At 53.6% G+C, this 21,625-nt stretch overlaps 9 protein-coding genes across 9 annotated transcripts; 5 read left to right on the forward strand and 4 right to left on the reverse strand.

Annotated features, from left to right (window-relative positions):
- Nucleotides 1-24: 24 nt before the first annotated feature.
- VTN31DRAFT_4526 (uncharacterized protein) lies at nt 25-820 on the reverse strand (the record flags this gene model as incomplete). The annotated part of the gene is made up of 3 exons (XM_069404924.1): nt 25-539; nt 615-685; nt 771-820. 3 exons carry the CDS (start codon nt 818-820, stop codon nt 25-27), a joined length of 636 nt encoding a protein of 211 aa, XP_069260039.1.
- Nucleotides 821-1,143: 323 nt separating this feature from the next.
- Nucleotides 1,144-3,314, reverse strand: VTN31DRAFT_4527 (uncharacterized protein; the record flags this gene model as incomplete). The annotated part of the gene is made up of 5 exons (XM_069404925.1): nt 1,144-1,603; nt 1,666-1,926; nt 1,987-2,360; nt 2,428-2,902; nt 2,971-3,314. 5 exons carry the CDS (start codon nt 3,312-3,314, stop codon nt 1,144-1,146), a joined length of 1,914 nt encoding a protein of 637 aa, XP_069260040.1.
- A 1,894-nt stretch (nt 3,315-5,208) lies between these two features.
- VTN31DRAFT_4528 (uncharacterized protein) lies at nt 5,209-7,027 on the forward strand (the record flags this gene model as incomplete). The annotated part of the gene is made up of 3 exons (XM_069404926.1): nt 5,209-5,391; nt 5,447-5,663; nt 5,724-7,027. The coding sequence occupies 3 exons, from the start codon at nt 5,209-5,211 to the stop codon at nt 7,025-7,027; spliced, it is 1,704 nt and encodes a 567-aa protein (XP_069260041.1).
- A 290-nt stretch (nt 7,028-7,317) lies between these two features.
- Nucleotides 7,318-8,085, reverse strand: VTN31DRAFT_4529 (uncharacterized protein; the record flags this gene model as incomplete). Its single annotated transcript, XM_069404927.1, has 4 exons — nt 7,318-7,510; nt 7,554-7,914; nt 7,990-8,020; nt 8,080-8,085. 4 exons carry the CDS (start codon nt 8,083-8,085, stop codon nt 7,318-7,320), a joined length of 591 nt encoding a protein of 196 aa, XP_069260042.1.
- A 2,455-nt stretch (nt 8,086-10,540) lies between these two features.
- Nucleotides 10,541-11,026, forward strand: VTN31DRAFT_4530 (uncharacterized protein; the record flags this gene model as incomplete). Its single annotated transcript, XM_069404929.1, has 3 exons — nt 10,541-10,810; nt 10,873-10,907; nt 10,987-11,026. The coding sequence occupies 3 exons, from the start codon at nt 10,541-10,543 to the stop codon at nt 11,024-11,026; spliced, it is 345 nt and encodes a 114-aa protein (XP_069260043.1).
- A 567-nt stretch (nt 11,027-11,593) lies between these two features.
- VTN31DRAFT_4531 (uncharacterized protein) lies at nt 11,594-14,056 on the forward strand (the record flags this gene model as incomplete). The annotated part of the gene is made up of 3 exons (XM_069404930.1): nt 11,594-11,730; nt 11,802-11,913; nt 11,975-14,056. The coding sequence occupies 3 exons, from the start codon at nt 11,594-11,596 to the stop codon at nt 14,054-14,056; spliced, it is 2,331 nt and encodes a 776-aa protein (XP_069260044.1).
- Nucleotides 14,057-14,446: 390 nt separating this feature from the next.
- VTN31DRAFT_4532 (uncharacterized protein) lies at nt 14,447-15,929 on the reverse strand (the record flags this gene model as incomplete). Its single annotated transcript, XM_069404931.1, has 5 exons — nt 14,447-14,511; nt 14,568-15,395; nt 15,446-15,646; nt 15,699-15,772; nt 15,820-15,929. 5 exons carry the CDS (start codon nt 15,927-15,929, stop codon nt 14,447-14,449), a joined length of 1,278 nt encoding a protein of 425 aa, XP_069260045.1.
- Nucleotides 15,930-16,211: 282 nt separating this feature from the next.
- Nucleotides 16,212-18,519, forward strand: VTN31DRAFT_4533 (uncharacterized protein; the record flags this gene model as incomplete). Its single annotated transcript, XM_069404932.1, has 2 exons — nt 16,212-16,468; nt 16,518-18,519. The coding sequence occupies 2 exons, from the start codon at nt 16,212-16,214 to the stop codon at nt 18,517-18,519; spliced, it is 2,259 nt and encodes a 752-aa protein (XP_069260046.1).
- Nucleotides 18,520-19,725: 1,206 nt separating this feature from the next.
- On the forward strand, nt 19,726-21,114 carry VTN31DRAFT_4534 (uncharacterized protein; the record flags this gene model as incomplete). Its single annotated transcript, XM_069404933.1, has 2 exons — nt 19,726-20,947; nt 20,996-21,114. 2 exons carry the CDS (start codon nt 19,726-19,728, stop codon nt 21,112-21,114), a joined length of 1,341 nt encoding a protein of 446 aa, XP_069260047.1.
- Nucleotides 21,115-21,625: the final 511 nt, after the last annotated feature.

Below are 21,625 nucleotides of genomic sequence, written 5' to 3' on the forward strand. Positions count from 1 at the left end.
GAAAGGCCACGAGGCAAAGACTGGTCATTTTTTCCCAGTGAGTCCCTTGACGGCCTCAACGATTCCCAGTCCTCGGGCACTTGACTCTTCTTGATCTCCCTTGTTACTGATCTTCTTGCCCTCGTCGTCGGTAATCCCGCCATCTTCATCGGTCCTGGCGGCAGTCGTAGCAGTAGACGAAGGCACAACAACCGCCGAAGCATCCTTCAGCTTCCCACTCGCGGCGGCGGCCGCCTTCTTCGCGCTCTCCTCCATTGCGCGGTGTCTCTCGCGCCATTCGCGGTCTTCACGGTCGCGATGCTCCAGCTCCCGCAGCCAAGCCTCGCGCTTCTCCTGTAATTTCCTTGCCTCGACCATCTTCTCAAATTCGCGTCGCTGTTGCCTCTCGTTCTTGTAGTAGATGCCGCCCGCGACGGCGGCGAGCAGCGTGAAGAACTGCGCGTAAATTCGTGCGCGGAACATGCGGTTCATCTCCTCGCTGTCGCGAGCTTTCATGGATTTGTAGGCTCGGTAGAGGGCGTAGCATGTTGCCGCGCAGCCTATAGGAGGAGTGGTTTAAGTTAACATCGGGTTTCTCTTTTCGCGGGAGGTGAAAAATTGTGCAGGTAACCGACCGAGAGGAATCAATGGCTCTTCTCGCAATCGTCGCTTGAATTTCTGCCATCCAGTCTCTTCGGTAAATTGTCTGTTGTGAGATTTTTGTCCCAATTGTTAGAAGGTCGTTTTTGTTCCGCGCGGGATTGTACAAAAGTCGGGGACGAAGAACCCACTGGTTACCCTCGAACTCGAAAGATGACGGCAGCGGTGTTCGGTCGGCCATTGTGCTTCTGCTTTTCTGGAACTGCTTGTAAAGAAATGAGTTTTTGCTCGGGAAAAGCTCGCAGAAGGCTGTTGGAGAGGGACTTTGGTCAGACGAAGAATGGCATGACGTCGGACCGCGTAAATTACACCGGCCCAAGTTTCTGTATCGTATCCCAGGGCTCGTACAATACCCGTACGAGCACGAGTACTCAGTCTGTCTATCCAGTCGTATCGTGTGGTTCACACCTCTACCATAAACTCCGTTTTTCATTGGAATAATAAACCCCCAACTCCTAACTAGAATACATATAAATCTCCATATGCGACACAAATCATCAAACATCATGTCGTAGCCATCACTTCCGACATCAAGAGTGACAGAATCCGTCGGCGGTCTCGCGCATCAGCCACCTCATCCTCCCAGAAGCCCAGCATGTCAATCGCATCCAACACGGCCTCCTTCCATCCATCCGGAATCAAATCCTCTACGATCCCGCTGAGGCGTGCTGCCAGCAAGATGAGCGCACTGCGCGTGCACGTGCGCAGCATCAGCCATGCGCCGTGGTGCCGATGGTAAAATCCGGGCTTGTTCTTGCGGATCCGCTCCACACTCATTTCCAGACCCTTGCGTGTGTACTCGTCGATGATCGCGCCGCGCCGCCCGTAATTGAGCGTCTCCGCCATAAAGGGGAAGTACATCCATTCGTAGCAGTCGAGGAGATGGCCGCGGAGGACGAATTTCAGAACGTCGTCTTCTTCTTCGGGTGTGTAGAGGGATAGAATCGGCGGGAGTGATGCCATCCTATATCGACCAGAGTGAGTGCCGTTTCGCAGATATATTACAATGAGATCGAGTTGTCGTACCAGTCCGCAGCCTGCGCTTCAAACGCAGCAGTCGACTCCACCATGTCCATGATACGAGGAAATCGCCCTTTATCCTGGTTGCGGAACAAGTGGTACAGTACTCGGTTTGCGAGCCGCCGGAGAGCAATCTCTGCCAGATAGTAGTACCATGCCCGCGCTGAGTCTTGCTCCAAGTCATCTGACGGGGGGCTCGGAAAAGAGCTTGGGTAGGATAGGTCGTGCAGCCCAAAGCCCGGTAGCGACAGCTCCATTCGAACCTCACTGCGGACAGTTGTCAGCAACGAAAGGCACTAGATGGTCAGATAGAGAAGATCCACTCACAGTTCGGACTTGAAACATGTCCAGTACATGCTTTCCTGCTGTGCCCATTGTTTTCGGGCATTCAGATCGGCCATCATCTCCGGCGTCATAGTCTTTCGGGGAAAGTCGAAGCCCTGCGTGATGGCCGCGGCTTGCACGAAGTACCGCCACGCTTCCATTGGCCTCATGATGGTCATGAGATAGACGCCGCAGTAGAAGAAACATTGCGCCTCCAGAACACCTCCGCCGCGCAACAGCAGCCCGATCCGCTTCTGGGCGGCCTCGAAGAAGGCCCTCGCCAGCGCGAAGCTTGGAGAGCTGCGCGCGATCAGGGACGTCGACTCATGTTTGTCGTGGAAGGCCTCTGCAATTGAGCCCAAGGCACAAAGCAATAACTAAGTAGTACAAAGAAGACAGCGGTTTAGCTGGGTTCTGAGTAGATGCATACCGCAGGTAACTTACCACCAGACACGATTGCGCATCCCAGCCAATCCCATGGAGACAGGCATGACGGACATATCCGAGGACTGCATCAACGTCTAGGATCGGATTCGCAATGTGGACCTTGGTCAGAAAGCTGTCCAGCAGCCGATTGCACGATTCCAGCTCCAGGCTGTTGATTAGGGGGATAGTCTCGCCCACGGGCGACGTTAGAGGCGATTCAGGGATGCCGATGTCGCCATTTTGCATTTGCGACTTGAGATCCAACTGTTCGTCAAACCGCCCACGAAAGACGTCCCACGCAAGTACCGTCTCCACGGTCACGGTACTCAAATCAGGCCCGAACTGAAGATCGGGAGCCGGTGACCCGTACCCATAGCCGGGATCTTCGACCGGTTCCGGTTGCGGCTGGCTCTGCGGCTCTTTCGACTTTTCCCGGATAAGCTGCTCCAAATGCTCCAGTCGCTCAAGGATGGCCAGACTGGCGGGATCAAACCTGCGGGTCTAGAGTCAGCTGCCACGACACCGTCTCACTTCCTGCAGAAAATAGATAATAACGCATACGATGACAGGTCCGTCGGCGAAGTAATGCACTTGGCGCCGACTTTCTCACAGAACGAACATGACGGCTTCTTGTTGTCGCACTTAGTCCGCCGGGCCCGGCATACCTGGCAAGCGCGGTTCGCGCGTTTTCGCGGATAAGCCGCTGTTCCTCGAGGAGCCGGCCGCCGTCGGCTGTTCTCGTTCTCGAGCTTACTCCGCAGCAACTCTGAGATGCTTGGGGTGGTGGTGCTGGTGCTGGATCCCGACGCTTCCGATGGGGGAGCAGCCGGGGCAGGATCCTGCTGCTGATTTGGATACTGGGACTCAACCGTCGGCTGCAGCAGTGGTTGCAGCGACTCACTCATGGCCGAAAAATCGGGTCCTGGCACCAGAGGAACGAGTAACAGTACTACTAGAATCGGGTGTGTGCCGAGAATCGAGATTAGGGTCTGCCTTCCCAATTCCAGCGACGCCCGCGGAATCTCGGGCGGGGCATGACACCTGATCGTCGGCGGAAGATTCGGCCGGGAATCAAAGGACCTTTCTTTGAGATTGTTGTCTCTGCGGAAATGTCGTGCGATCACGGGACGCGGGCCGCAGTGTTGATCTGGGGAAGAGATCAATCCACGTTCATCACCCTCGAAGTTGGGGAGTTTACCCCGGATTTAAGAGTCCGCTCTGATTATAAACTACTGGAGGTTTCTCAAATAAGCTCAGATCCCTTTTACATCGAGGCCTGCAAGTACACGGGGATCAAAGCTCGTCCACCTCGCACCTTGCTGTCGACTAGTCCAATTTGGACGGACGGCAGAGAATAATAGCCGCACCATCTGATCACGATCATCTCGGCCCTCGGGCTGTCCATTCGGGGAGGTCGGGGACTACTTGTAAAATAAATGCCGGAGTAGGAAGCCAACAGTTTGTGTGGGCTTTGGTCACTGCGCTTTCGCAGAATATGACGCGTCTCGACCTGTGTCAACGCCCCCATTTGGCGCGGAGAACTCTGCCGGATGAATGCCTTCAAGGTTAGTTAGCCCTTCTTGGCTTCAAGCGTCTTCGAGGTGGAAAACGGCTATGCTCATCTCGGCGACCGCTGTGAACACAATACAGTACCTAGTAAGTACTTATTGGATCCCTGCAGAAAATTGCCGACGGTCCCTGGATGCTAATTCGTCAAGCAAGCGGCTGGCGTGGGATAAGTAGAGCTCCAGTTGAAGAATGTTGAGTTTTAGGCTTTTAGCCGAGCAATGCCAGATCCTACCGGCCTACCCTCATACCCTGCCCATCGTCACATCGAATCCCCATCGATTGGATTGATGAGAATGAGATTGCAGCTTCCGAGTCGTCGAAGCTACGGTTTGGTGGTAAAACAGCCAATAGCGAGACGAGGAGAACGGTGCAATCAGCGAATAACTTCCACTCCGTACAGGTCCTTGATTTTTCTGGGCGCCGTTTCCCCGTCTCTCCTCCCTCTGCTGCGCCCAACGTCGCCCATGGGCCATGGCTATGCAAAATTACAAATCCCCAGATGCGGTCAGGGGGCCAGTGTCAACTCGTAAGCGTGGGGGACCGCGGCAGGGGGTCCATTGCCAAGATCCTTACTCCTACCCTAATCACGTGCTTTCATATCCCCTAACCCCGAGGGTGCAACCCTATTCTCGGCGTTTGTCCTTGGTCCGAATCCTTCATAAGCATCCCACGGGACAGCAATCGGTATTGATGCCACATGCTTCAATATGTAGCTGCTTTGCTTGGATGTTTATTTAGGACAGTAACCTAAGAAGCTTGGAGAGGGTCTTTGTTGTCGATCTTTTTTCATTTCTGTCCGCAGACCGTGATTGAAGAGAGCATCCGACCACCGGGCCCCAGATTTCTTTCGGTAGCCCTGGTTGAGCAGTTTTGCTGCTGTCATCTTGCGGTCATCGCCCATCTATGTGATCGCACTAGTTAAAAATAGAATACCAACCGCAATCATCATGATGTGCGCAGCAAAATTGCAAATATGATGCGGTCTGGAAGAAACTTCCAAGACCAAGAGCTGGTCCCTGAGGTGTTCGTCCTAAAAAGGAAATTAGGGCTAAACGCTAGGGTTGCTGACTGAGCTTGCTGGCGCCGCCGCATTGAAATTTTGGATCTGAATGACTGACGACGGACCATCGATTTAAGCTGCATTGTCGGTCGCATTCGCCGGCGCGGTTAACATTGCCAATTTTGCACATGCCGTCACAAGGCGTGCCCTGACCCTCAATTGCGTTCGACATGTCCGAGACGCGCTCTGACAATGGCTGCACCACACCTGTCCGGCCGAACATCAACGGTCTCTCTTTGACCGAATACGCCGCCGCCCCGACACCACCCAACGAAAGACATGAGCGCGAGGTTCAAAATCCGACGAGCGCCAAAGTCCCAGAGGACTATATCCTGCCTTCCGGTCATCCCGACGTGAGTATCTCTCGAGATTTTCTAGTCGCCGATCGATGTTGATGTTCGCGCGCAGTATCTGCGGCTGATCTTAACGTCCCGTGTGTACGATGTGATCGACGAGACCCCGCTGCAGCATGCGGTCAACCTCAGCAATCGGTTGGAATGCCGAGTGCTCCTCAAGCGGGAGGATCTACTTCCCGTGTTTAGCTTTAAGCTGAGAGGCGCATACAACAAAATGGCTCACCTGAGCCCGGAACAGCGATGGAAAGGCGTTATTGCATGCTCTGCAGGTAGGGGAAGTCTGGTCGGCGAGCGGGACCCACGGCTGATGGATATTACTTCGAATCAAGGCAACCACGCGCAAGGCGTCGCATATTCCGCCCGCAAGCTCAAAATACCGGCCACCATCGTGATGCCCGCCGGCACTCCCGCGATCAAACATCTCAATGTCTCACGGCTCGGCGGTAGCGTAGTGCTTCACGGGAACGACTTCGACGCTGCCAAAGAAGAGGCCCACCGATTAGAGAAGTTGCATTCGCTAACGAATATCCCACCGTTCGACGATCCGTACGTGATTGCTGGCCAGGGAACCATTGGTTTGGAGCTCCTCCGCCAGGCAAAGCTACAGAATCTGGAGGCCGTGTTCTGCTGTATAGGTGGCGGGGGTCTCATTGCCGGCGTTGGTGCCTACATCAAGCGGATTGCACCCCAGGTAAAGATCATTGGTGTCGAAACATACGATGCCAATGCCATGGTTCAGTCGCTTCAGCAGGGTCGGCGCGTTACCTTGAAAGAGGTAGGCTTGTTTGCGGATGGCGCTGCCGTCAAGTTGGTGGGTGAGGAGACCTTCCGCATATGCCGGGAGGTTGTCGACGATATCATCCTGGTCACCACGGACGAGATCTGCGCCGCGATTAAGGATGTGTTCGAGGACACTCGATCCATCCTCGAGCCCGCAGGGGCTCTGGCCCTAGCGGGTCTCAAGAAATACGTTGCAGACAACCCAAGCCCCGATCCGGACCGCGAACTGGTCGCAGTCACTTCTGGTGCAAACATGGACTTCGACCGGCTACGCTTCGTAGCTGAGCGTGCCGCTCTTGGTGAGAAGAAAGAGGTTCTGTTGGGCGTTACCATCCCCGAGCGGCCCGGTGCATATGCCAAGCTCATGGATGTCCTGGCGCCTTTCGCGATTACGGGCTTCAACTACCGTTACTCTCGCCCAGACGTCGCCAACATCCTCATGAGTATCTCCCTATCCGCCTTGACGCGCGAGCAGGATCTTGCCAAGATATTCGCGGAGCTCGAACGGGACGGGATGTCCGCCACGGACCTCAGCGACGACGAGCTCGCAAAGACCCATCTTCGATACATGGTCGGCGGGCCGAGTAACGCCAAGGATGAGCGTTTGTTCATGTTCCAGTTCCCGGAGCGTCCTGGGGCACTGCTCAAGTTCCTTACATTGCTGCGGCCGTCGCAGAATGTGTCGCTCTTTCACTATCGGAACCAAGGCGGGGATGTGGGCAAGGTGCTTGCCGGTATCCAGTGTCCCTCGGCTGAGAATGACGAGCTTATGAAGTTCCTGAATGATCTTGGGTACCCATACCAGGAGTGTACTGACTCTCCGACCTACAAGATGTTCCTTCGTCTTGACTGATGCTTGATACATATGGTCTACTCAATGGCGTCGGTGGGAACTGTTTGCGCTAGGTAACTTATATATAGATTAATATTGGAAGCACCGTTCAATTGTGCCTTGTAATTGATTTCTTCAGCTGTACCTAATTTCTATCGTACACCATCGAGTGTCCTGGACTTGGGAGTAGCGGAGATTGCGTCTATCGATAGTAGCCTTAAAACATCAGCGGTATCATCTCGTTGAACGTCTCCTTGCCCACTCCATGCTTGCATGTATTGTGTGAATGGCCCAAGAAACTCAAGTTCTGATCATTCAGGACCCTGGCGAGTGCGTTTTGAAGTCGTTCGTGATTGGACCGAAAGAACCCTGACGTTGCAGAGCTCACTCGACAGTCGACAAGTCCTGAATAAGATATACACAGCAGACCTCTTGAGAATTCCGATGAGAACAGGCAGAGTAACTGCTCTTTTGGAGTCGGAGAGTATTTCCGACGTACACCGTCTAGTCGTTTAGTACAGCACAGTACTAGGGTAAGTAGACCTACAGAGTACAGAGTATGTACCATGCTCCATCCAAACCCCCTGTCTTCCATCCACGGCAAAATAATCCGAATTGCCGGACAACCGATCCGGATGCCTCGTTCTTGGACCCAGACTCAAGTAGACTGAAATGGCGCCAGTTACGACGAGAACGAGCGCCGCGTCGGCGGTGTTCTTTCGAGACCCTTGGGTAAAACAAATGCGCCGGATCAATGAACCGACACCTGGCAGTCTGGAATGCACTGACACCCGTCGCCAACGTGGAAGACAGGCGACCGTAGACTGACTCCACGTGTTGAAGGATCTGCCCTTCTGCAATGGCAGAACCGAGATACATCAACGAAGCATTGATGCCACCATGCGATCCTACAGAAAGATCGACAGTGTTGGTGACGAGTTTCAAAACGGTCAAGCGACCATGTTGGGGGATGCTTAGTATACCGTCCTTAACCTTCAGCATGTGGAAGCGAGTCTGCAGGTGGCGTGAGCGACGTTAGATGCCCAGAATATCTTCCACGGCAAGTTCTTCACCTTCATCAGGAGCCCAAGAACACCGCCTTCTCCTCAAGAGGGCACCGAGAAGATAACAAAGCCTAGAGAGGGTATGATCATGCGATCCAAGCCCTAGGCTTCTGCCGTAAAGGTTCTAGCGTCAACTCCGCTCAGGGTTAGCCCTTCGTTTAAGTCTCCCCCTCCTTTTCCCCTCTCTCATCCATGATCCATCTATCCATCCATCGCAACATAACAAGGACTACAAGTAGACTAGAAAATGGTTAATTACCCATAATATCCTCTCCACGGCGTTGGAGAATACATCCAATTTGACCAGCCTGGTCTGTGTGTTGCTGTTACTGCAACGACGAACAGGTCGTCTCGCTGACCATGGTACCTGGGCCTGATGAAGTGCACAGCGACCAAGGTAGTGCCTCTGTTGACGCAGACTCGCACCCAACTTCGCCAGCTTCAGGATCCTGAGTGATGAAACGATCCAAGTTGCTGGTCGGGAGCGAAAATTCTTGCATCCATGAACCAAGGACCAACCTCAGGAACGCCTTGAACGAGGGAATCACCATTTCGCGACGCGGATGCGATGGAATCAAGGAGGAAAACGCGAACCCTATTACCATCGTTCAACGCGCAGTTCGTCGATGAAACACCTTGTGTGCTTGTGTCACTTCATGTGGTGAAAACTGGTTTGTTTCCACCACTCGAGACCGGCGTTCGTCTGCTGCCGGGTACGCATCTTTCCTGCTCTTGAACAAGATAATCATTTTCGGCAATTTACTGATTGACCGGTATGAATTGTCCGTGGTCTTCTCATCGGCAGCGAAAAGGAATCGCAATGCCTGGCATCCGGCTCCTCTGGGAATCCGATCTATTCGGTAGAGGAGTTCAGGGCGATCGATAGACGTCCGCTGCACTTTGACATCCGGTTCAAGACTCGCGCCTTGCTTTAGCGATTCAAGGGTTTGCCAATCCAACGTTGCTGAGCACGCAAAACAGGGTGTCTCACTCCCCAGTCCCTACCCAATTTCGTAGCAAGTTCAATTGCGAATAGGCTGTTCGAAGTTTGCGGCCCCAGTGCTCCACAGGATGAGACTCGAATGTACTCCGACTGCTCTTGCCCAATTTAATCGAGTGGTAATAGGATTCCGATAGTGACGGTTTTTCGGTGAAGGACGGAAACGGCTTGCAGGATAATGCTCTTGCCGAATCCCGTACCTGCTTTAAGGACAAGATCTCTGCGCAGGTAAATAAGGCGATGACGCGCCTCCTGTTGACTAGGTTTGGGGGAATTCCCGTCGAGAATGTTGATTGCCTGGTCGGTCGCATTCATCTGAACGCATTGATCTCCTCCCATCGCTGAGCCGATGACTTCCTGCGCGCGCTTGGTGTGGACAGCAGAAACGCGCCGGACTTGCGAGGAGATTTCTCCGTTCGCTTGTTCAACCTGGTATTCAAGCAAACCGATACCATTTGGATTTTCCTGAATTGTTGGCTGTCTTCGGGGAGCAGTATGCTGACTCGACCTCCTTGGGGCCTTCTTGCGCAGCCTCTTGCGGCATGCGTAATCAGGCCACCACAACACGCGTAATTCAACCACAACACTGTGTATTTGAGCCATAGGTAATGACCTTTGGAACTATCGAGAAAACAAAAATCTAAACTTTGTCGTGTGTCAGAGTCTACGTAGGCAAAGGCCAGAGGTGACCTAATGTACATGAGAGGAACTGCATAGGGGGAGGAAAAGGAGAACAGGTGGAGTGACGAGTCGTGCAAAAGTAGGGGATCACGTGATGTAATCACGTGATACATCACGTGACATAGATGAGGGTCACGTGGATATAGTCCCGTGACCAGGGCTTCTAGCGTGACATTGTGTTGCCCGAATGGTGCCGCGAGTCAACAGGGACATTCCTCTTTTGATCGTAGATGTTGTCTCGTTGAACCGTGAGAGATTGAGGCCAACGTACAAGTTCTTATCACAATGTCCGAGCCAGAAGTTTTCATCACCTCCCCCAGGGAATTCCGCGTCGTCGTGCATACCGGGGGCGTCAAATTTTTGGTAAGCGTTATTACGGGTAGGGTGGAGTTTCTGAGGCAATTCCGGACTAGGTACTCGAGATAGAGAAGGCCGTCCAGGCAGGGCGAGGTTGGGGACGAAATCCCGCCGTTGAGCCGGATTGTCTGAACGATGTCGCGGCTCCAAGGGGGCAGAGTGGCCCTTGGTGGGTGGGATGGGGAGATTTTGCGGAACTACCTAGTTAGTTAACCTAAGTAGGTGGCTGACTAATCCTGGCACTCATCACGTGCTCCATGAATTTTGATGGGTGGGAATCCGTTAATGGCGATTCAGGTCGGGAGATAAATTTGCGGATGACTCGCAAGCAACCACGAGTGCAGCAATACATCAGCTCGGGCTGGACACCGCGTTTAGCGCCCTCTCAGTTCAGTGAACACGCGGCTTTTTGAACGCGTGGATTCGATCACCATGTCTCTACTTCGCTCACTTTTTACGTCGGCTTCATTTCGCCAAATAGTCTCGTCTTCAAGCGCATTGAACTTTTCACGGAGCTTCTCGCACTGCTCACATCGAACGGGCACACTGTCTACGACGAGAACGAGTCCATGGTCTCTCCATTCTCGACCTGGCCATGAACTTACTCGGCCAGAAAAGGCTGCGGCAACGTCGATGACGCTGTCCCTGGTTCGGGGAATGAAGACAAGATCGTCGGTCAAAAGATTGTGCGATGGATGCAAGGTACGAGTTAGCGGATATTTTCCTCGAGTTTGAGATGGTATCTGACTTGGTGACCAACGTAGCCCGTCCGACGCAAGAACAGAGTGTACATCATCTGGTGAGTGCGCAAACACCTCCCCGGCCTCCCAGAAGGGATCACCCTGTGACTGGCTCGTTCTGACTATGGCTGGCTTTAGCTCGAAGAACCCAAAGCACAAACAACGACAAGGTAAATGATGGTTCTTGCGTTGATGGATGATTGGTCGGCCTCGAACGATTCTTCCTCTCGGAGCATTCGCAACCCGTCACGAATCGCCCTGAAGTGTACGACTATGGAGTACAGTTTCCCGATTTTTCAAATCAAAACCCCGGTCCCTTCTCTCATAGCTTGATTCAAGAAATCGAAGGGTTGGTGTCGTGTTCTTTGAACGAATCCTTCGTGTCCTCGCATTGCGTCCGCATTGGCATATCTTTTCATGTACAGTATTGTTTTATTCCTAGAAGTTCAGCAAAATGCGACCTAGAATGAGTTCACTGAGTCAAAGTTACCCTCATTATCGCGAATTTCGCTCTCAATTCCTCGGCCGATCGAACCACGCCTGATGCAGATCACGTGATTCTTATCTCTAAATTTTTTATCGCGCCGAACAGGGCGCAAAGAAAAGAACTATCCAATCCGACCATTGCAACCAGCAAGAGAGTCGGAGAGTGTGCGCAACAATGAGGCCGCAAGCAGTCATTCGGTCCGCTCAGATTCGGGCCTTTGCGGGCCTATGCAGGCCAACTGCCGCGCAGAACCCAACAATGCTACGATGGGCCTCTGGCGCCGCGTGTCGGAGCCTGCATTCGTTGCCCGCAACTCGCGTGCGGTTGTCGCCTTGGGAATTGAACAACAGACAGTGGCAGGGTAGGAGATTTGCATCTGCCGCAACTGCTGCCATGTATGTTGACCTTGTGCCGTTCGATGGGTGAATCCCTAGCGCTGATACATTCTGTTTTCTCTGAACTGTAGTATGGATCAAGCAGCGGTTGATCCCGACAATCTCTCCCAGGAGACGATCATTCAGAACATTGATCCGAAGGAATGGGCTCGACTGTCCCGGGTTCGAAACATTGGTATCGCTGTATGTTGATCTCGATAACAAAGGCAACAGCATTGTCTTGTCTAATGTCGATTCAAAACAGGCTCACATCGACAGCGGCAAAACGACGTCCTCGGAGCGGGTCCTTTTCTACACTGGACGAATCAAGGATATTCACGAGGTCCGCGGCCGCGACAACGTTGGCGCAAAGATGGACTCGATGGAACTGGAACGTGAGAAGGGTATCACAATCCAGTCCGCTGCCACATTCTGCGATTGGGTCAAAAAGAATGAGAAGGGCGAGGAGGAGAAGTACCATATCAATCTGATTGATACACCTGGGCATATTGATTTCACAATCGAGGTGGAACGAGCTATGCGTGTGTTAGACGGCGCGGTCATGATCTTGTGCGCTGTCTCTGGTGTCCAGTCGCAGACAATCACTGTCGACCGTCAGATGAAGCGCTACAATGTTCCGCGGATCACCTTTGTCAACAAGATGGATCGAATGGGCGCCAACCCGTTCAAGGCCATTGACCAGATCAACACCAAGCTGAAAATCCCAGCGGCCGCCGTTCAGGTCCCCATTGGTGCGGAGGATGAGTTCGAAGGGGTGGTTGACCTGATCAGGATGAAGGCCATCTACAATGAGGGCCCTCGTGGAGAGATTGTCGTTGAAAAGGATGAGATCCCTGAAAAGGTCAAGGGTCTTGTTCAGGAGCGAAGAAGGAAACTAATCGAGACGCTTGCCGATGTCGATGACGAGATTGCGGAGCTGTTCCTGGAGGAGGCAGAGCCCACCATGGAGCAAATCAAGGCCGCCATCCGTCGGGCGACAATCTCGCTCAAGTTCACCCCCGTTTTCATGGGGTCGGCATTGGCCAACAAAGGTGTCCAGCCCATGCTGGATGGTGTCTGTGACTATCTCCCGAACCCCTCGGAAGTGACCAACATGGCTCTCGATCGAAAGCGCAAGGAGGCGCAAGTTAAGCTTGTGCCCTACAGCTCGCAGCCATTCGTCGGCCTGGCATTCAAGCTCGAGGAGAGCAACTTTGGCCAGCTGACCTACATTCGAGTCTACCAAGGTACCCTGCGAAAGGGAATGAACGTGCTCAACTCTCGTACAGAAAAGAAGGTCAAGATTCCTCGTATCGTCCGGATGCACTCGAATGAGATGGAGGAAGTTCAGGGGGTCGGCGCCGGAGAAATCTGCGCGGTGTTCGGTGTGGAGTGCGCGTCGGGTGACACGTTCAGCGATAGTCTGGCGTACACGATGACCTCGATGTTCATCCCTGAACCGGTGATTTCGCTGTCGATCAAACCCAAGAACACGAAGGACTCGGGCAACTTCTCCAAGGCCTTGGCCCGGTTCCAAAGGGAAGACCCGACCTTCCGGGTTTCCTTTGACCCTGAAAGCGAACAGACGATTATCTCGGGTATGGGAGAGCTGCACCTGGACATCTACGTTGAGCGGATGCGTCGCGAGTACCGTGTTGACTGCGTGACGAGTCCACCGCGGGTCGCGTACCGCGAGACGATCACCAAGCGTGTCGAATTCGACCACCTGCTGAAGAAGCAGACCGGTGGACCGGGCGACTACGCTCGCGTGATTGGCTGGATGGAGCCAACGGGCTCGCTGGAGGAGAACAAGTTCGAGGAGCAGATCGTTGGCGGCGCCATCTCCGAGAAGTTCCTGTTCGCCTGCGAGAAGGGCTTCAACCTGTCGTGTGAGAAGGGCCCGTTGATCGGTCACAAGGTGCTGGGAACGCGGATGGTGATCAACGACGGCGCAACTCACGTTACCGACTCGTCGGAAATGGCGTTCAAGAACGCCACGCAGCAGGCCTTCCGCAAGGCGTTCATGGAAGGCGACCCCGTCGTTCTGGAGCCGCTGATGAAGACGGTAGTGACCGCCCCGATCGAGTTCCAGGGCGACGTCATCGGCCTGCTGAACAAGCGTAACGCGACCATCAACGACACCGAGATCGGCGTCGACGAATTCACCGTCACCGCCGACTGCAGTCTGAACAACATGTTTGGCTTCAGCAGCCATCTCCGTGCGGCCACCCAGGGCAAGGGCGAGTACTCGATGGAGTTTAGCCACTACGAGAAAGCTCCGGGCCATTTGCAGAAGGAGTTGATTCAAAAGTATCAGCAAGCTCAGGCTGAGCGGAACAAGAAATAATCTCTTTCTCCCCCCTTCTTGGCCTTGTGATATAATTCCCTTTTTCTCTTCGGGACGTGTTTTTATATTTTGTTGGCTTGATTTGGTGGGTATGGCGGGATAGATAAAGTGCCGTGCACTACTTGTACACAGCGTTAGAATGTCGATGATCTGATTATTGCTTCTAGGGTTGGGTCATAGCGCGTCATTCGAAACTCTCTACTCTTTTCCTGTGTTCTATTGACAATGTAATATTGCATAGAATAGTCATGATAGGAGAACTGGACACGAGAACAGGGGCAATTCATCGGCCCAGTTCTACAGCAAGACCTAGGTCCGTAATGCGGTAGTCATGCCTTTCTATCGGCAGCCAGCCGTGGCAGCGCAGGCCAGGGTGAATTGAGTAGTCAATTATTCCTCGAATGACCGAAGAATCGCCAGCGCGGCGACAGAGTACGTCCCCAGCTGATCATGGCCTACCACCAATCGTCAGTGAAACCAAGGGTAGAAACAGGATATCAGGAAGACAGACCTCCGTAGGCAACTTTCTCCCATCGCACCCTCTTCACTTGCGCCTTGCTGGATCCGGTCGCCGCTGCAACCTCCTTTTCCCACACTCGGCGCTCCGTCTGCCCGCCCTCCGTGATGCGTTCGTAGACGACTTTCCCGTCGTCGAGGGTATACCCATCCGGAGTACTGCGGAAGCCCGTCGCTGCTTTCCAGTTTGCGAAGCCGTCGCGCCACGGGATCTCCGCGTCGTTGCGGGCATGCACGATGGTGATATCAACGGCACGCTGGGCATGCGCTGCGTCGGCGTCGGTGTTATTCGGCGCGATGCCCGTCAGCCGTGCCAGCCGACGACTCGTCTCCCACCGGTCGAGGATCTTGGATTTGGCCCAGTTTTTAAACCAGGGATATCCAACAAACCCGGAGAAGATTGGCGGAACCACGCCCATGAGGCTGTAAGAGTCGAGCAGGTCCGGGATGTTGCTGAAGGAGGCGAGCAGAATGATCCCCGCGAACGGCTCCGGATTCCGCAGCGCGGGCTGGGCAATCGCGTTCTCGGGTGCGCCGAAGGCGAACCGCTCCGCCACGGCGGTCGTGACGGCGGTACCGAGACTAAGGCCGGACAGGACGATGCGCGAAGGCGGGATGTTCAGCGGCGGCGAGGCGAGCATGTTGAGCAACGTGACTCCGTCCGTGATCAGGCCCTCTTCTGTCGGCGTCCCCGTCGACAGGCCGAAGCCTCGGTAGTCAATGGCAAAGACGTGCACTGGGTCCTGGGGTGTTGACACGCTCAGTGCCATGCGGTACATGGTTGGCCGGCGCTGGGATGCAATGTGCGCCGCATTGCCGTGGACTGGATGGTTGTCAGGACCCGTCACAGGAATCATTATCAGGAGACATTACAGCTCACGACGACCCGGGCTTTGGGATCCTCAGCCAACAGCTTGTATGCAACTGTTGACTGATAATCTTCTGCCGGCTCCGGTTTCCAGTGTTCATTAAGCAGCTCCTCATGTTCCCGGGCCACATGAATCGGGAGGATATGCCATGCATACAGTGTCTCGTTATCCGGCGTTTTTAGATAGAACGCCTGCACTTGGGTTTCTATACAACACTATCAGCCGAATCCACAGGCGAACTCTGGAACTTGCTTTACTCAAGAAGCCAAAGTTCTCTACTTCGCGAAGATCCTGCCATTGGGTCGGATTGACCCAATGCATGTACAGGGCACTGAAGCGTGTCAGCTGTTGCGAGACTCGAGTCGGGGCTGTACATACTATCGCTGGACGCTTGGAATGGTCAAGGCACAGATGAGCAGGACATAAGCAAGGCCACCGGCGGCCAGGGTCCAGTAGGCTTTTTTGAAGATCGGTGCGAGCTCAACCATGTTTCTGCCGGTACCATGAACTCAGCAGAACATTGCGCGTCAATGGCAAGCCATACAGCCCAGATTCTGATTTCGCAGCGTATCAGTACGCTACCAAATCGCGTTCATAAACCAAGAGCCGAACGTGATCGTCGGGGGACATTACGTAACACAACCGCAACGGGTCCATCTTCACGTGATTTGAACTAATATTCGTACCTGGCTTGCCATTTTTGGAAGTTATTTTTTCTTCCCTGAGCGAGTTTTGCCTGTTCAACTCATCGTGTCTCTGCTTTTTCTGTCATGGCCGAAAAACGAAGACTCCCCGCGCGCGAACGTCGCGAGCCCGCGGCGAAGCGCCGGGCCTCGGAAACCACACCCTCGAGTCGCCGGAAAACCTTGGTGCCCGTTGTCTTGATAGAATCACCCCGTGCAGCAACACCGGAGCCTGCCGAAGAACCTCTGCCGACAAAGTTAAAGGATGGGGAGCCCTTGCCAACACGGCGGAAGCCGTATACCGCCCCTCTGCCTGATAAATATTACCAGACCATCGCGGAAAGGTACTTGACTCTGCTCTGGGATCGCGTGATGAGCTAACGAACTCCCAAGCGCAATCTTGAGCCTCTCCCTCGAACGGTCCAAGAAGAAATGGCTGAGCGATGGCATCTTCGAGCGATACTGGACGAAGCCCAAGAAGACGAAGCGCGAGCTGATTGAAGGCAAAAATCCGCCCAAGGATTCAATGACCAAAGTCGGGCCGTGCAAGATCGTCATCGAGCCGCATCATTTCGATGGCATGATCTACACCGTCAAGGACCCAAGCGCAAAACCTCAAGTTCAGATTCCGCCGCAGCAACGAATGGTTCACTATGGCCCTCCACCTCCAACCCCGCCATATCAATATCAACACTACACTCCTCCGAATCATATGCGACAGCCTCCGTATAACCCTTCTTTGCCACCCCATCCGCCGCAAGCGTACCCTCAACAGCCCCGGCCGGCGCCGCCTCCTGTGCAGCACCCAGTGCAGAGGCCAGCAACTGCGCAGCCCGCTACCCAGCCGTCGCCGCAACAGCAACCACCGAAGCCCAGTCCTGACCCAGTCATCCAAATGCTGGCCACACGAGCTGCGTCGAACCCGGAGTTGAAAGCTTTGATGAGAGTGGTTGCGTCCAGCAAAGCTACGCAGGAACAATTACGAGCGTTTCAAGCTCATATCGATGAACTTAATGCAATAATCCGGAGCAGAGAGGAACAGCAGCGGCGGCAGCAGCAGCAGCAATCATATTCGCCACAAGCGCAAGTTGCGGATCAGTCGCAACAAGCGCCAGCGCAGATACAGCAGGGGCAGCCGCCAAGTACATCTAGGCCCGCTACGCCCGCGGGACCATCATCTCAACCTGCCACTCCATCCCAACCCCCAGCACAAACTCCCGCGAACGGCGCTGTACCTTTGGCGGCTCCAGCGCAGGCCCCCCCGGTCGGCTCGGCGCCAACTGGAAACACGGCATCAGTACAGACAGAGGCCGGCGGTCCTTCAGCTTTGCCTGTGGCCAACGGAGTCTCACCCTCGCCTGGCCCGGCACCATCACCGTCACCGGCTCTTAATGGGCCTATGTCTCCAGCATCTCCCATGCCCCAATCATTACCTCCAAACCCTTCACCAATGCCATCACCCTATCCCCCTGGTCCTCCTTATACACATTATCAACCGCCTCCCTATCCACCCGCCCCAATGAAAGCTCGGAACGGACCATTTCAACCTCCAGGAACATACTATCAGTCTGGGCCATCACAGGCGCCTCCGAGGCTACCGATCAAATCGGTCGTCTTTGAATTCACTTCGCCTTTGACACCGTACGGGAGTAGCACATCGGGACACGCTGGATCCGGTGATCGCTACCTGTTCCCTGAATACTCAATCCTGGAATACCAAGCCGGCGGCACCGTTCTCATTGCCTCGTTTCTAATCACGCGCAAAGTCGATCCAAACACCAAGTTCCCGATCGAGTCGGCGCCGGAATTGGGGTCCAAGTCACGGAGTAAAAAACTCGCCAAACCCAAGAAGAAGGACAAAGATAGCAATACATCAACGCCGGCGCCGGAACAGGCGCCGACGGGAGGAAACGAGCAGGAAAGTAAACCGGGAGAAGCAAGCGAAACAACTGATCCGCCTGCTACTCCAACAAACGGCGGCGAGACCTCGCAACAACAACAATCAAACCCTCGGGAACTGAAAGAATACTACCAGCCCATTACGATGCGGTTCTACAGCAACAAACCGTCCATTCTCGAGCCCTTTTCCCGGGTCGTCAAGCCGCCGGATGTGGTGCGAAAATACATGGAGGAAGTCATGGAACGGGCCGAGCGCGCTCCGGCTGGGTTCCTCGCTTACCGCCTCCCAAGAACGGAGGACGCGGAGCGGCAAGCGCAGCAAGAAGCCAAGGAGATGGAGATTGGGGCAATGTCTTCCTCCGCGTCAGCTCCTCCGGATCAGTCTGAGTCTACCGCCCCTCCAGAGCCAGAGGATGAGGTGGAGGAGGAGCCGTACGAGGATGAGTTGAAAGATTTTTATGGGGAGGTCTGTGGGCTTGTACCATTACAGGCTTGATGGCATGTTCTTTGCTGTCTGGACATGCCACGTACGGAATACAGGAGCAGCCTATATATCCATAGGAGCTGTTCAATTAGGATTCTGCCGGGATGACCTGACAAAGGAATGACAGTTATATGCATGAACTATGCATTTATTAGTATCTCGGATCTTGGTAGGCTGGGTAGGCATTCTCATGCGTACAAGATGTAAGGAGTATCCCGTACTGGATTCCAATTCAGATTTTCAATTGAAAACTTAACCAGTACCTTCCAGTCCTGCCCGCATACCTAGTAGGTGATTACTTACCGTTGGTAAGTATGTACGGAGTCATTACTCGTAAATAGTCAACCTAACTAATCGAGTCAAGCTCCGTATGAAACTTACAGTACAGTAATTTGGACGCAGAATAATGGGTTGTCCAGAGTACTATATATATATATATATGAGTCTTGTGCCCAACGGGCGGTCAACTTGATCCCTCCGTGAGTGACGGTGACGGTGGCTTTGTCTGCATTTCTGCAGGGCTGAAGGTGACGTCCAAGAGCCGGCGAACGAGCCGCATGCCCAATGATAGAACGGACAAAGCAACGGAACAGCGGAAGAATGACATGTGGGAAGCTCCGAAGGGGATTTAGCCGCCTCTACGGACACTCACGATCCAATTGCGTCGTTGCAATGCTGCTATACAGGACCCTTCTCCGCAGTTGAGACAAAAGCTCGAATTTCTGTGTATACCTACTCCGTATGTGCATTGTGCACTACTTTAGGCCAAACCTACTTACCTACAAACGTCGCATGCAGGCTCGCATTTTTTTCCGCGCAGATCGCGGCTTGAAAAGTTCACGGCAATTGTATTCGGCACCTTCCATGCCAATTTACACACAAAGTATTGCGCTGTGCTCTTTTAACCCGAGGGTGTATCTAAATCATTCAAGTGGTTCGCCCTGGGTTGGGTTAAAAAAGAAGTCCTGGGGCGCAGTGACAAGTAGCTGCTTGTAATCCGCTTGCTCCCCGCAGGATGTGGGATGGTTGCGCATGGACGTGCGGTGTAAGGTATTCGGCCATTTTGCTTTTGCTCGTACTATCCTCTTCAGCTATGTCGATCTGCCAGATAAGCACTGTGTTAGAACTCCTTGCAAACAGGTATGCGGCTGGGTTGATCTACGTTATCCGTCGGTGATGGACGCCGGTTTGACGGAAGCTTGTCAATATGGAGATTGAATGCCCATCCCTCAATTCGCTGAGAGAAGAATGGCCTCTTTCGATCGATCGTGCTGTCCCTGTTCCTTGTTCCTAGACGTTCTTCGCTGGGTTGTCTGGCAGCCTTGCTGCGACGCGTTTTCTTTCATTTGGTCCAACAGGAGGCGGATACTTTCTCGCTCACAGAAGGCCACGTCTGATTATCCAGATTTCGTATCCCAAAAAACCCATGCTGAGAAGAGGGCCACAAGTGATCATGCAGACGCTGTCTCCCGCAAAAGTCAGGCTGAGAAGGCCACAACTGATCATTCAGATGCCGTCTCCCGCAACACTCAGGAAGCAGGCGGCTCCGTTATCAGGTACACAACACGCCTACGGCCTCAATCCAACCTGGTACTTCTAGGCGTTGGGGCATCTGGTCAGGTCTACCAAGTTGATGAGCATGTCGTCCTCAAGACAAGTCGGATCTTTGAACCGCCGCCGAACGACGCGCCGCCGCAGGACCGATACTTGTACGCTTCTGACACCTTCTACCACTTCAACTTGATGCAGGACGAACGGGCTGTGTCGCGACTTCTGGAGCAGCGACCCCATCCGAACATCGTCCAATTCATTGATACGGACCATCCTGAGGGTATCTACCTCCGCAGGTATCGACCGCTGTCCCAGGTCGAGCCAATGCCGGTGCAGTCTGTCCGGATCCAGTGGTATCGGGACATCCTCAGCGCGCTATTACATCTTCACAGTCTCGGCATTGCTCATTCTGACGTGCGAGTTGACAATATTGTCTTCAATTATGATACGACGACGAGTGACGTCCATGTCTACCTTTGCGATTTCAGCACTTCCTGCCCATTTGGCGAGCCGAATCCAGCTTTTCCGCATCCTTATGATCCCGTCCCTGTGAACGGGCTTGCAGAGACTGTTTCGGAAGTTACAGATCTGTTTGCGATGGGGTCCCTCATCTACCGGATGGAGCATGGAGGCAAGCCGAAATTTTCCATTGACGACCGTGGAGCTCTGGTCCTTCCCGAAGTCCAAACGGGACATGATGGCCTTGATGCAGTGATCTGCAGGGCTTGGTTGGGGCAGTACAGCTCCACCGCAGAAATGTTGAAGCATGTCGAATCTTTTCTCAACGGTCAGAGTCGGAGTGCCGGCCGCTCCGATTCTGACCAAATTACAAGAGAACCATTGAGAGACCGAGTCAGGCAATGGAGAGAGCAGCGGAAGAAACAATTCGGTGCGTTGATCTCTGGTGTAGCGACGTTCGTGTAACTGACCAGGTCAGGTTGTGTCCTCGACGGGGTTCCAACAGAGGACCAGATACGAAAACTCGTGGGCGAGTATGGTTGGGATATGAACGAAGGGAGAGTATTCGTTGATTACAAACCCCCATCACCGTATTAGCTGTCATGAGTAACTCCGGGCAAGGTTATACTACTAGTTGTGTGAATGCATAGGTGATCATTGAGAGTAATGAGAGTCATATTAGACCTTTACTCATGAAAGAAACGCTCTGATCATGCCCACTTTCCTGTAAATCCCTCTACTTCCCGCTCGCAACACCCATGTCAGTCAGCTAGAAAGTTGACTACTGCACCCTAAGGAACATCCGAGGTCCTCAAGGTTAGCAATGCATTCTCCCATCAATAACCGCAACAGACCGCATACAGATAGTAGGTAGTCGAATTGGGTCTTGCCTAATGCGCACCAGTTCCATTGGGAACATTCTCACAGGAGGGGCATCGCCGCCGACGATTGCATGAGCTCCCCAAAAATACCATCGGCCAAGGCTCCTGGTGGTTCTCGCCACATGGGTGCGGGTTGTGGCGTTCGTGCATGTGGCCACAGATGTATCTGATTTTCACAACCCATACATGACACATGGTTGCGATGATGATGCTGACTTTAGGGCAAA

The sequence above is a fragment of the Thermomyces dupontii genome (assembly GCF_041956625.1).
Source record: "Thermomyces dupontii strain NRRL 2155 unplaced genomic scaffold VTN31scaffold_4, whole genome shotgun sequence".
NCBI classification, from domain to species: domain Eukaryota; kingdom Fungi; phylum Ascomycota; class Eurotiomycetes; order Eurotiales; family Trichocomaceae; genus Thermomyces; species Thermomyces dupontii.